At 40.4% G+C, this 14,740-nt stretch overlaps 1 protein-coding gene across 13 annotated transcripts in view; it reads right to left on the minus strand.

Moving 5' to 3' along the window:
* The window catches only part of SRPK2 (SRSF protein kinase 2), a 243,231-nt gene that overhangs the window by 27,719 nt on the left and 200,772 nt on the right, over nucleotides 1–14,740 (minus strand). For all 13 annotated transcript variants that reach the window (XR_003436545.1, XM_027123850.1, XM_027123848.1 and 10 more), the window contains 6 exons: nucleotides 13,866–13,974; nucleotides 13,052–13,139; nucleotides 12,742–12,829; nucleotides 10,255–10,361; nucleotides 2,580–2,745; nucleotides 1,409–1,434 (listed from right to left, as the gene is read on the minus strand). Coding sequence is in view for 12 of the 13 variants with exons in the window: in XM_027123850.1 (XP_026979651.1) it covers nucleotides 1,409–1,434; nucleotides 2,580–2,745; nucleotides 10,255–10,361; nucleotides 12,742–12,829; nucleotides 13,052–13,139; nucleotides 13,866–13,974 (584 nt within the window). In the remaining variant the exon portion in view is untranslated. The remainder of the gene's footprint in view (nucleotides 1–1,408; nucleotides 1,435–2,579; nucleotides 2,746–10,254; nucleotides 10,362–12,741; nucleotides 12,830–13,051; nucleotides 13,140–13,865; nucleotides 13,975–14,740) is intronic.

A 14,740-nucleotide genomic window follows, 5' to 3' on the forward strand; every position in this document is an offset into this window, starting at 1 on the left:
ACCAACACAGGCTGTTTTTCTCAGGTCGCATTCAATTAAAATCACATGCCCAGACATGAGATCCACATCACGGTTAGGGTTACAGCAAAACCAGAAAAAAAGAAACCAGTGCTAATATCACGTAACGGGACTACTACCAGGTCTTGGCCTTAGAGGAATATAGCTTAAATGCAGCAAGTCTTTCCCCTTTAAACTCTAAGAAAGAACTAAATATGCTGAGATAGATACTCTTGCCTTTAAACAAGAAGCACCTCTTGCAAGTTTTATGTGCTGCTGCCTGTCTATAAAGTAACAATGTCCCCTTCTCCTTAACTGTCTTACTCAACTGCCTGCCAAATCAGGTGTATTTCATTCATTGTTGGTCAACAGCACTGTCTGTGTTTGGGTCTCACACACTGAGCCGTTATCAACAGCCAGGACTGCAGGAACTGTAAAAAATGAGCACATGAAGTAAAGGGAAAAAAGAAAAAGCCATGGTTTCAGTCTGCCTCCAATCATGGCGAGCTGACTTGGAAAGTACTGGCAACGAGAGCCTCCAGTCTTTCACAGAGTCAATAATCAAAACAAGCTGCTCAAACCACAGCAGAACTCAGCAGGTCAGGTGGAATAATTCTTACATCTCCCTCTCCTACTCAGACTTCCATTCCAAACTGAGGGCTGCTGGCAGCACTCTGAAGTTCTGCACATTTCCTTCCAAAAGCTTTTGGTTTATAAAGATCTTTTAAAACTTGTAGATGACCCATCAACTCAAGACATACATATATATATATATATATATATATATATATATATATTCTATGCTCGACTGGAACCAAGCCAGGTTTAGCTCCGCTGGGGTAGGATTTAATTCCAAACAGCTTGTTTCATTTGCTCACACTCAGCATTCTGACAGGACCACAAAGATAATACTCTTTCATGTTTAACTACTACCTGGAAGTAAAAAAATCACAACAGCAGCTTCAGAAAAACAGGTAACTTAGAGGCAGATCAGAAATAATATAAAGTGTTTTGGGAACAATCACTCTTAAAACCCTATCTCTATAACCTCCCATTTTACCAGACCCAGCCAAGAGCACTCCAGAAAGTGCATGAGGAAAACAAAGACAGCATTTGGGACAGCTCTAATTATCCCCCAACTCCAAAAATCACTTCCCCTTATCAAAACATTGTCTTACATAATCAAGGATACCCAGCATTTATAAACATGACTGTCTTTTACATTAAAATACATTACAACATCTGTGATTGAGAAAGGAACAAAAAAATGCACAACCAATTCCCCCGAACAATCCTTAATGAAAAATTGTTGCAGAAAGAAACAAAAACTAATGTTACAATTCGAAAAGTTCAATAATGAATAGTCACTTTTGACATGGAGGTGAATATAAGTATATGTGTAGGTACTTACAGGTTTTTGCTGTGGAGCAGTACTCACTAGAACAAAACAAAATAAAATGAACATTTAGAGCGAAATAGATACTTATCTTTATGTAGGTAATCTGAACTGTAAAATGAAATAACTACTGTCTTTTAATGGCTATGCAACTTCAACAACTGTTAAATATTAAAACTTCTGAATCAGAGAGACCTAAAGTTTATCCAACTCAAACAAATGATTGGCTCTTAAAAGGCAAAGCCATAGCGGTTCATATGGAGTCATTTCTCTTACTTATCTAAAATTAAATACGCATTCATTTCAAAAACAGACAATCCCAAAGCACTGACTGATAAGAAAATGGAGAAGAGTCATCCAACCAAATTTGTTTAAAGACAATGAAATGAACAATTCACTTACACAACTATGTTTGAAAACTATTTCACAAGTTTATACAACTAAAGTTAAGTCCAATACTGCAGCAAATATTCTAGAAATCACATGAACAGACTTGGCCAGTGTCAGAAGCTTGATAGACTATGGTTCCGTGATCTAAAAAACACCCTGATGTTAGAAAACGAGATTCAGAAGTGGTGCATGTCCCAAGAGCCCCAGGCAGACAGAGGGCTTTTGCCCTGCAGTCCTCGTGCCTGCCTGACAACACACTAGGGCAGACAGCACGTGAAGAGAGGGTGAAAGCACCGTCCACACTTCACTGCCACCACGACACTGCGAAAACCAGAAATTAAACTACATACACCAATACTCAAGTCAGCTGGTCTTCTCCCACCCTGAAGTCTTTTGAAACTAATTCTAAATCCACCAGCTAGACTCAGATTGATGTAGCTGTGCTCACTGGAATCAAGGAAGCACTCTGACGACTGAACGTCGGCTACATGAGACCTCTTGCTATAAGAGACAGTCCTCTGCAGAGAAGTGGGCAACACAGGACAGTGTTCCAAGGAGATGAAGCAGCAGGTAAGAATTCAATGACCTTTTAAGGGAGGACAAAGTAATTCTAACATTAAAGTATAACTTAACTGGGGCATCTTCCTGCTTAAGAAAAAGGTCTAGCGGCTTCTAGTCATCAGGCTCTTACAAAAGCCCCTAATACATACACATCTGACTCAACTGCCCCCAGTGTACAACCTGGCAGGCTCTCAATGCCCCGCACAGACTGAAACAAAGCTGGCTCAGCCCTCACCTGCAGACCCCGAAGGAGGAGGAGCGCCCGCTTTCTGCCACTCGGTGGCCTCGGCTGCCATCCTTCTCACATATGCATCGTCCACGCACATCAAGATGTTTTCCGGCTTTATGTCAGTATGAATGATCTTGCACTTACTGTGTAGATAATCTAACCCCTGAAGGACCTGATCACGTGAAATCAAGAGAGGAGATGACTTATTAATACCTTTATTATTTAACATTTGTTTGTAAAATAGTTAAAATCATTACAAGGTACAAAATACAATGGATACAAAGGGTCTTAGTAAAAATCTTCCTCCCACCCCGGCCCCCAGAGGATCCCAGCTCTTTCCCAGAAGCAAGCAATGTGTATCATCCTGGAGATAACTTATGCTCATGGAAGCAAACGCATCTATACATATACTCTTTTAAATAACAACTTCAGTAAGGTATAATTTACATGTCACACAATTCACCCTTTTAAAGGTACCATTCAATGGTTTCTAGATGTACAGCCCTCACCACTATCTAATTTAGAACATTTTCATCACACAAAGAAGAAAACACTGTACACCCATTAGCTGTCACTCCCCCTCTCCTCCCAACTCCTCCAGCCCTAGGCAACCGCTAATCTACTTTGCTGGGTCTGGACATTTTATATAAGTGGAATGATACAGAGTGGTCTTCTGTAACTGGCACAGTACTTTCAAGGTTCATCCAAGGGTAGCATGTATCAATACCGCATTTCTTTAAATGCCAAATAATATTCCATTGAAAATACCACATTTCATTCACTTGATGAATATCTGAGTTGTTTCCATTTTATGGCTATTATAAATAATATTGCTATGAACATTCATGTACAAGTTTTGTGTGGACATATGTTTTTTATTTTTCTTGGGTATATGCCTAGGAGTGCAGTCGTTGGGTCATACAGTAGCTCTACATTTAGCTTTTCAATGAGCTGCCGAACTGTTTTATACTATGGCTGCACCATGTTACACTCCAATCAGCAGCGTGCGAGGATTCCAATTTTTTCATCATGGCCAATACTTGTCTTTTTATTTTAGTCACCCTACTGGGTGTGCAGTGTGTATCTCATTGATCTGCATTCCCATAATGGCTAATGATGTGTGTACATTTTTAATACTGCAGGAAAGGAGGATTAAATAGCCCTGGTATCCAGGCAACACTATAGCACTGAACTAAAAGAAAATGCTACGCCAAGATACTCATGTACTTGTTATATATATCATTTACATATCATATATATCACAAAAATTACAGAGTATGGTGACCTAAATGCACGGCCAAAGTTTTTCTGGAATTATTTCCATTAGAGAGGAATTGTTGCAATTCTTTCCATAAGGAAAAAAATATTTAAAAAATACAGTTCATGTTCCCATACACCAGAAACTCTACAAGCTCAATAAACATTAACATTTGATAAACATCCTCATTCAAACATTTTAAGTCATTTAGGGGCCTTGACAACACTAGACAAGGAAGTGAGAAAAAGACAAGCAGAAGATATATAATATCAATCAGCTCTGACAAGTTCTCAGCAAAAAACCCAATGCTCCTGTCTACCTTGAGTTCCTGGCTAAACAATCTTAACAGACGACAAAACATTAGTAAGTCAAGGGAAAGAGGTTTCAGAAGAAAATGAAAGGGAGACCTATCTCTTAAACAAGATGAAAATCCCCACACATATCTAAAAAAACTTTTCCTTGGAAATACTTTTACATGACTTCACTGACTGAACAACAGTTGAGCTCCTGTAACAGACCATACACCCTTCTAGATGTTTGACACATAGCAATAGAAGTTCCCTGTCTCCATTGGGCCTTGACTTTTTACCTTAGAATTAATATTGAATGTTTTAGATAATACTTCGATTAGAATATATTTAAATTATGTTTAAAATGTCAAAGAACCAATAGGAAGAAAGAGATCATTATATATTTCCATAGAGAATAAGGTTATAATCCTGAAGGGAACACAATCCAACGAGCCTGTATGTTATTCACTGGCATTCACGTATCTTCTCTCAACAAACTGAAATATCATGTGGAGTTTTTATATCTGAATAACAAGAGGAATTATGAGAAGTACAAGAAATTAATGGACAGGTACACTGATGACTTCCAGCCTGTGGGAGTAAAAGGAATTAAGAGTTTTTAGAAACTTTAAACTGTTTTAAATTATTCCAACTGAAACTTCATTTCAATCATCAAATATTAACTCAAAGTTAAAATGTCAGCATCTTTCCAAAAATATCTTTTCACCACCACCTACGCACAGGTTGCTCCTAACTTTCCACCTTAGTTCTTTCATAGTTCTTAGGTTGTTTTACTGTGTGAGAAGCTACTCAGATAAGAGTTAACCTGATCCAGTATCCAAAGATGTTAAATGAATTCCAAGGACAATGAGGCACTTGAGAGGAGCAAAGTGTCTTCAGTAAGAATTTAAGGTTCCAGATTTTTAATACTGGCTGTTGCACTCAACTGGGTTAACCTTCCTCAAGAAGCACAGCTTGTGTCTGACAATGAACATAAGGAACAGACTATCACCGGGATAAATTAAGTCAATTAAGATAACACAAATCTTAAAGGAAACAGTTAAGAGACAGCATGGCGCACTGTTAAATCACGACCTTGGGACTCAGACCACCCCTGTATTACTGCTCAATCACTCATTCCCTAGGCAAGGTACTTAAGCTGCCTGAGCTTCCATTTTCATATCTATAAAAGGGGGACCATATCCATTAGACAGAAATATGGTAAGAATTAGAAATAATGTATGGAAAACTCACAAATACACGGTCTAGCTCACAGGAAATTCAAACTAAATGGTAGAAATGAACTAAGTCAGAAGACTTCTATTGATACTGACTTAATAACCATAACTTATTAAATTTCTAAGTCACTTATTAAATTTCTCTGGGTCTCATTTCCCCCATCTATAATATGAATGGGCTCTACCTGATAAAACTCTGATCCTTTTAATTCTAGACTAATATAGTTTTTAAAAAATCTTTAGTTATAAGAAGAATGGTTTATTTTCAAAAACAGTATTTCTGTTCACAGCCAGTGAACTTAAAGCAATTAAGCACCCCAGAATCCAGAATCCGACAATAATGATGGGCAATCTTACAACCATTTACAGTGAATAATTATGATTGTGGAAAAAAAACAATCAATGAATCAAGCAAGCTTCATGCCCCAGGATAGACCTCTGTTGCCTCACTTGTCTTATCACAGTATGTCTCTCTTGCCTACAAACCATACTTAGCCTCACCAGCAGGAGGCAGCACAGGCTGCAGAGACCCTGGGCTGCCATCGGCTTGACCAGGAGTCAGCGATCAGCGTAGCCACAGAGGGGTCCCTGACGGGGCTGCATCCCACTTAGGGGACGGAGGTCACACCCCGGGGCGGGGCCAGTTTTCTGCGTGTGAGTCAGCAGCAGTACAGACCTGGAGGCAGAGTCCGGGCTGGGAGCCAGGAGACCGTGCTCTGGTTCAGGAACTGACTAGCTATGGCTCCCCTTCCCTGACCTCAAATTCAGCCAGAAAACAAGGGCTTGGTCAGCACAGTCTCTAACGTTTCTTCTAGGCACCTATGAACCGTGTCAGAGACTGTCTGTTATGGTGTTAACAACATAAACTGGCTCTTCTCCACCTCGGCGCGCTAGAAATAGGTCCTGTCGCAGACATAAAAGGAGGGAGTTGGGAATAATTAATGTGGAGGTTTCACTTGAAGGTGTCTCCCTGGCCTGCTGGCCACCCAGAGTGAGCTTCCTCCCAAATTCTAAAATGCACAGAGGAACACAAGGACAGCAACTGTCCACAGTGTCTCCTGACTCTGGTCACAACATGGGCACCTTAACAAAGGACACAGGGCGAGCAGACTGGGCAAGGCCTTGTGACGCAGCGCCGGGGGGTGGGGGTGGGGAACCAGACAGGCAGCACTGCTCCGAGACACTGATGCTTGCAGGGGTGGAGCGAGACAGCAGAGGGCTCTCCTCAAGCCAGAAGCTTTGCTACTGGAAAGTGAAGGCACCCACCGGATCTCTCTTCCTCGCTAGGACAGACAGGAGGTAAATGCTACAAGCTGCTCAGACGAGCACATGCCAGACTGAATGGAGAAGTGTGGCGAATACCTGCCTCACTCACAGAGGACTAGAGCCAGGGGACACTGTCCTCATCCGCTCTGTCCCGAAATCGCCCTCTGCTCCTTCTTCTTTCTAACTCTGACTAGTGAGAACTAATGAGAAAATTCAGCAGCTGTACTTCACTCGTGAACATCGTCAGGATGAAAGATAAAACACTGCGCCCAGCGCTGAGGAAGCACAGAGGAATGAGCTGGGAAAGGGGCTCAACTCCCTTGAAGGAGCGACTTCCCCGAATTTCTGAGCTGCATACCCAACATTTTGAGGAGGAGATTTCCAAGTTAGTACAGAATCATATGTACTACCACACTGATCAAATCCAAGAACATAAAAATGTTTACCAACTTAAAATTAATTTTCTATTCTAAAATTGAACAATACTGGCTTGATCATAATGCATTCATTGACAAAAGGACCAGTGAGATCATTTAAATGGTAAATAAATACTAAACGTAGACAAACGTAGAAGTAAACCATTTCCACAAACAGAGACATGAATGCATCCTCTTCACAAGACATGCTGTCATTTAAAATGCTCCCCAGTCTTCCTATGCAGACATTTCACACCACCCGGCAGTCAAGAGCATGGATTCCAGACTGCACCACCTGTATTCCAGTCTTGATTCCCCACAGTAACTGGGGGCCTGTGGCAAACTTTTAACACCTTCCTCAGAGTGAAGGTAAGAACACCTCTGGCCTCACAAAGCTGTGGTGAGGAATAGACAGCATAATACAAAGGAAGCACATAAAACTGTGAATGTCTGAAAGAGCATAATAAATGTTAGTGACAAGCATGATAAGAGAAAGAGTTAATGATAACTCAAAAATCCAGAGCTACATGCTGTACCTACGTATCGTAGCAAAGTCACCAAATTCAGAGCCTTGCCCTTACCAAGCTTCATTTAACGGCAAGCAGCCACTTCTTCACAAGGCTTCTGGACAGGGCAATGAATTAAACCATAAGGTTTTAAAAAGTAAAATATCGGCTACCCTTTCGAGTACAGAAGAAAATAAAAGCCACGTTTAAAGAACAGCAACAGGGACTTCCCTGGTGGCGCAGTGGTTAAGAATCCGCCTGCCAATGCAGGGGACACGGGTTCGAGCCCTGGTCTGGGAAGATCCCACGTACCGCGGAGCAACTAAGCCCGTGCGCCACAACTACTGAGCCTGCGCTCTAGAGACCATGAGCCACAACTACTGAGCCCACTGCCACAACTACTGAGCCCTCGTGCCACAACTACTGAAGTCTGCATGCCTAGAGCCCGTGCTCCACATGAGAAGCCACCGCAATGAGAAGCCCATGCACTGCAACGAAGAGTAGCCCCCGCTCGCCCAACTAGAGAAAGCCTGTGCGCAGCAACGAAGACCCAACGCAGCCAAAAATAAATAAGTTAATTAATTAAAAAAATATAAAGAACAGCAACAGCATTTTAAAACCCCATCACCTGTGGCACACCTTGAATGCACCACAAATAACAAACACTGACAACACAGCACCCTTTTTCTTCTTTCGGCTTTAGAAATAAAAGCTAAACATAAAATAGACTTCAATAAAGCTGATTTTAAAAGAAAAAGAAATGAAAGCTGGGGGGCAAATACACCCCACGCCTGAGGCCACAGAAGCAGCCTGGAGGAGGCAAGGGGTGTCTTCACCACGATCACCAGAAACCAGAGGATGGCCCTTCCTGACCCTGCACAAGGTCACCAGGGCGAAACAAGGAGAGTTAAGAACTGATCAAAAGATTGATAACAGTGTATAGGAAACCCTGGAAAAGCAAGTGATTCAACTGTGCTGCGACTTTTCAAAAATAAGCGGGAACCTTTATCTACAAACCCTTCAGATCCCAGAAAGATCAGCCACTTTGTACAGTAAGAATAAGAGGAACATACATTTCTTCTTTCATTTAGGGAAAGCTAACCTCTCAGAAACGTTTCTTGACTTCCTACGACGTGAAGGAAGCTACAAAGAGATGTGAAACCTACAATACGTGATCTGGGACTCCCGGTGCTCAGAGTATGCAGCTGGGGAGACAGGATGGCTACTCTGTGCTGGTAACCATGCTGAAAGCTTTATCAGCAGTCCCTCCAAACTCATCTGCACAATAAAGCCACAAATTACGCATTATCATCCTGATGTGACAAATGCGGACACAGGCTTACAGAAGTTGAGTAATTTGATCAGGGTCACAAAGTAGTAAGTGCCAAAGTTAGAATGTGAAATTAAGTCTATTGCCAAGATTTAGGTGTACTCATTACACTTTCCTCTATTCCAGTGGTTCAACTAAGAGTTCGCATGCCACAACTAGAGAAGCCTGTTCGCCGCATCAAAAGATCCTGTGTGACGCAGATAAGACCCAATGCAGCCAAATAAATACATAAATATTAAAAAAAAAAAAAAAAGAATTCTGGATCAAGGTCTGTATTTCAGGTCTAGAACCCCCAGGCAGGTCTACCTCAAGCTCTGGGTCTGGGGACAAGGAATGGGCTCCAAACCAACTAGTCCTCTTCTCAAGCAAACCAAGCAACCTCCCTGATATTACTTACTCTGCAGAAATATGCATGGTAATTATCCATTATATCAGAATAGGTAATCCAGAATAAAGCATATCTGCAATTTTCCTAATTTAGGCTCTAAGGGCAATGAGTCAAAGACTGGTATGTTCCATGCAGAAAACTGAATCTGGTAAACATTTCTAATTAGAAGGAAATCTTCCATATGTGTGTACTTCCATTCTATAAATATCTGCTGCAGCATCAACACTGAACCACACACTAACGGAAGGTTTTCTATTGTCAAGGCAATTGAACGAAGTACAAATACAATACTCCATATATAACTTAAACATTCCTTAAATTACCTTCCATTTATCCTTCATCCAAATACTTAGAAATAGCAAATAAACACAACAATACATTATATGTTTTTTTCTGTATTATTTTCTAAGGAACTAAGTGGGACATTTCGTAGTAATGATACTGGATAAAACAATTTCTCATTTTACTGTATCACTTACCTGAAAAAAGATCCATATGCCAAAAGAAATATATGCTTGACATTTACATATTACTCCCTTTACAAGACAGAATGGCTTATCATTAACTAAATACAAAATTGATTTAATAAGTTCAAAATGTTATGCACTGTAATATATGTATTTATTTCTAAAACTGGAGAGAGAGATATATATGTGCGCATGCTTCTTTTGTTTTGTTTTGTTTTTGTTTTTTTTGCGGTACGCGGGCCTCTCACTGTTGTGGCCTCTCTCGTTGCGGAGCACAGGCTCCAGACGCGCAGGCTCAGTGGCCATGGCTCACGGGCCCAGCCGCTCCGCGGCATGTGGGATCTTCCCGGACCGGGGCACGAACCCGTGTCCCCTGCATCGGCAGGCGGACTCTCAACCACTGCGCCACCAGGGAAGCCCGTGCATGCTTTTTTTTGTTTGTCTTTTTTTAAGACAGGAATTCGTGTTGAAAGGCTAGCCAGTTAGGTATTGGGAGCTGGGGGCTGCCGTCATAAGCCTCACCTGTCGAATAATGCTCTTCACACAACGTACTGGGAGGCCTTGGTAGTTGGATTTTATGATCCACTTGAGGAGATGGTGGCCAAGCACTTCAAAGACCATGCAGACATCTGGGACAGGGTTAAGGATCATTTCTGGATACATTTCCTGCAGTGACGGAATTACTAAAAGCAGCATCATTGTGGCCCTTGGCAAAACAATTACTTCTTTATAAAATACAACTTCAATACTATCAATAATACCAGAAGTGGTCATTTGCTGTTCCTCACCTAAATAGAAAGATCTAACATATACTAAGTACCTACCATGTGCCATACATGATTTAATGTGTACTCATAACAACATAAGGAATGAGGAGAGTAAACCTCGGGGAGTTTAAAGAACCCTCCTGCCTGACACCACCCAAAGGTGGCAGAGTCATGACTCAACCCCACACTTACCCACGCTCTCAAGCACACTTCTTCTGACAATCAGCCTTAACGAAAATGAGCAGGACTGAAACCTCACAGAAACTGATGAGGAAAAGAATAGAGAACTCTCCCGCCTTAAGTGTCCTGCCTGCCTACCTAAATTTCTATCCTATACATCACATAAAACACTTTATAAAACAGAAATTTACCAAACACAGTGAAGACATTTAATCTTTTCCTTCAACAGTATCTTTCACTGGGTCACTAGATCAATTTTTAAGTTTTTAAGGATGTATGATCACAAGACATGGCATGGCCATTAAGACCAACCTATAATAATGAAATCTCAGGAATCTGGGTTTTGTTTTGTTTTGTTTTTTAATAGAAATTCTAGTCAACCACTGACCCTCCAGAACTGTGAGCCACCAAATCCCCTCATATAAATATATTCATGTCATTCATACAGAAAGATTTTAAATGGCTCTGAAACCCTCTGAGAATATTTTGTTCAGCCCTGGAGACCTACATACAGGCCTATAAGAAGGTCAGATGAGTTAATATTTTTTACAATATCTGGATCTACCACATCATCATAATAACTATTGCTTTAAATATCTTTAATAAAAATAAGAAAAATATTTCTATGACACTGGACAGCGTATGCGCTACAGACTTAGGCATAGATGATCTAAAGCTAGAAGTTCCTTACTATTTCCCAAGCTCATTAAAAAAATGGCAACTAAGGTCTAAAGTTAGTAGCAGGCATAGAGCCAAAGCCCATGGCTTCTAAATTATGACCTGAGTGTTCTCAAAGCATTCACAAATCTGGACTACTTAACAGTAGAAATAGCCACTGGAACGTATTCAATATATATCAAAAAAAATCCCTCCATTTACCTACAAATCAGGTGTTTTCTCCAAAGAAGCCCTCTATCAGCTGTCTTAAGAACTGCCTCCCAGATCTGATGCAAGAGGAAGGGCTACCCTGCCTGCACATAAACAAACAGGCTCACTTGGAGACCAGGCGCAGAGAAGGACCAGCTCTATCTTTCTATCGATCAAGAGGGGAAAATGTACTTTGCAGCTAGCAGAAAGGATCTTGAGGCAAAGGGTGAGGTAACATCAGCAGTCACCAGAACTTGCTAGTATCCTCAAATCTGATCTCTAGAAGAAATATAAAAACCTCCACAAATACATAGGGTGTGAAGAAAGTGCTTCCCTACGGGATTAAGTCTTAGTAGATGCAGAAACAGGCTGTCATTCTGGGGTGTAAGCTGGGAGAAGGCTTTGTCCTCAGGTTCTGGAGCTTGAACAGGTCAAATATCAAAATGTTGGATCTGTTCCAAACATGATAAAGGAAAGAATAAAAGATCAGGAAGGAGGAGAAGAGCCTGGCTCTTGACGCACACCCGGCACTCACCAGTCACAAGATAATGAATACACAGTTCGGTATTCCTGAACCTTGGGGAATGAAGGTATTGCTTAGATCAGGCCCATACAGGGCTATCTCAGAGGATCCAATACTAAAATATGGAAACAGCATTCTGGAAACTAAAGGCATTATCTCTTCTCTCCGCTTCTGCCAAAAGCTCTGAGCTACACGTTATTCTGCTGTCACTGCGACCCCTGGAGCTGTCCTTTACCAATGCCCTGGGCAGGAGGAGGGTAAAGATAAGAGCTCCTTCCACACTACCCCCATTCACTTCCTCCTGAGCCCTCCCTCCCCCAAAACTACTAAGCATGCAAACAATATAACAGCAGCCCAATTAAAACTGACATCCTCAAAAGAGAAAGGGAGGTCGTGAGATGCCCTTGCTCCACTTGTAGGACACACTTCTTTTCCAGAATCAGAACTAAGGCCTCCCTATTCAAAAAGCAAAAGGAACAATTCACCTTATAACTAAGAAACTTTCATCTTTCAAGAATCATATAACACGAAGACGCTAGAGCCTGCATGTGGAGAGTGAATCAGCAAACACAAGTGTATAGGGCTTAAAATATTTCCACTTTTTAAAAGTAAAAAGAAAAACTAGAGTATAATTCAGCCATTAGGAAGCAACAGAACCATCAAAAAGGATACGTATTCCATTCATGCCTGAAATTTTGAAGTCATCGATTAGCTGTACCACCATGTCTTTATTTGGGTCAGTGGGATCACTTTCTCGAACCTATGGAGAGAAAAATGAATTCAAGAACAGAAGTGTTTAAGACTGAAAGTCATTTCCATTGTACCAACCAAAACTGTTTAATAAATGTTGTAAAAAATAAAAGATTCAGTATTTGAACTTACAAATAATAAATTCAATTAATTTAGTAAAACCCAGAAAAATCCCTCCGTGAAATTTCATCATTAACCTTTCTGATATCATTCACATTTTTGTAGTACTTACACATTTGAGCAATTTTATTTCATCCAAGGCTGTCTCTGTATAATGCTGGGCACTTTTTACAACTTTCATGGCAACAAATCTTTTTCCCCTTAAAAAAAAAATGCATTAAAAAAAATTTTAACAGAAGTGATCATTTATAATAACTCTAATAAACTAGACTAATAAACTAGACATCATAATGAACTCTAATAAACTCCAATAAATAGCGACTTTCAATAAGCTTTCCTTTAAAATAGTACTTTTCAAATTGTGGGGTTACAGTAAAGCAGTGGGTTCATGTATCAATCTCTTCTTTGCTTTGTGTTTTTGTTTTGTCCTCATAAAAATCAAGTCGACTAGATAGATGTCAGAGTTCATCACATATGGTTAAGATCAAGTATTATAACACTTTTGTTTCAATTCACACACACACTACACATGTGTACGTGTACTCTAAGGATGCAGTTTCATATTATGGGTCATGGCTTTCAAAAAGAGTTGAAACCCACTGACTGGAAAGGCCTAAACATTATTATTTTATATTTGAATGTTTTTCTGGTATGGATGAATTACTAGAAAAACAATATGACCCGAGTGTAGCGCAATTACAATGAATAAGCCTCAGATATAAAGGCAGAAGAAAATTAATATTTAAAGATGACAGGCAAATGAACTTCAAAGTGAGAGGGGCAAGTCTGGGGTGGGGCAGGCCTGTGCTGTGCGCTTTACATGCCACAACAGAAGCAGGTGTGCTCCTCAGCCTTAGCTTGTTGTAAAATAAAGATGTTTTGAACCAGACCAGGAATCAAAAGCACGAATGACAAGGAACACTTACTGCATATCCCAGCACAGCCAGACAGTAGAGAAGTGTCCCCATCCTAGCTTCCTAATAACATGATACCGGCCATTGAAGAGGTCTCCAATTTTCACTGGATGATAGCCACCTTTTATTATTTAAAAGAAAGAAAGAAAAAAATTAAATTTCAGAAAACTAGCAATGGAAACTCGTTCTTCCTTGTCAGTTCCTGATACCATTAAATAAAACTCTAAATAATAAAATCAGATTTAAAAACATGTTTAATAATACAACATTTTTTCAAGACTACCTTTCATCAAGAGAAAAATGCCCCCTATGTCTTTCTTTTAGGCTTTTTTTTTTTTAATTTAACTTAGAAAAGCAATGAACCACCCAGCACGCTGTAACAATAACTGGAGGTTTTATCTGTAAGTCTAGCTGTACATAATATGTATATTCTAGCTCTTGACATTTCTAAACAATCTTTTTTCTTCTAAGCAACAAGTTAAATGCAAATCTTTCGGGGTCAGTATAACACAACTCACCGAAACAAAGGATGTGGACTCTGCAGGGTTGCGCATACACCAAGAGTTTATGCATAGCCAACAAGGAATTATATAATATATGACACTTTACCCACCAAAAGAACTTACTGCTCTCACCACTCTTCCTCAGCCTAAAGCTCCTGCCAGGAAACAGGCTGGAGAGCAAGAGAGAGCACCCAGTGTTAAGGTTGACTTTTGGGGAGGTAAGGACGCTTCACAGGCATCTAAAAGACCTTCACTTGACATCATCAACAAAATAAGCAGGGTACAAAGTAGCATGCGTAATATGATACCATTTTTTGTGAAACACACAAGAAAAAGTCTGGGAAGATAAGATGTTAGCAGCAAACATCTCTGGATATAAAATTA

Source organism: Aethalodelphis obliquidens, unplaced genomic scaffold, assembly GCF_003676395.1.
Source record: "Aethalodelphis obliquidens isolate GAN/ISIS:26980383/991018 unplaced genomic scaffold, ASM367639v1 scaffold27, whole genome shotgun sequence".
Classification (NCBI taxonomy): domain Eukaryota; kingdom Metazoa; phylum Chordata; class Mammalia; order Artiodactyla; family Delphinidae; genus Aethalodelphis; species Aethalodelphis obliquidens.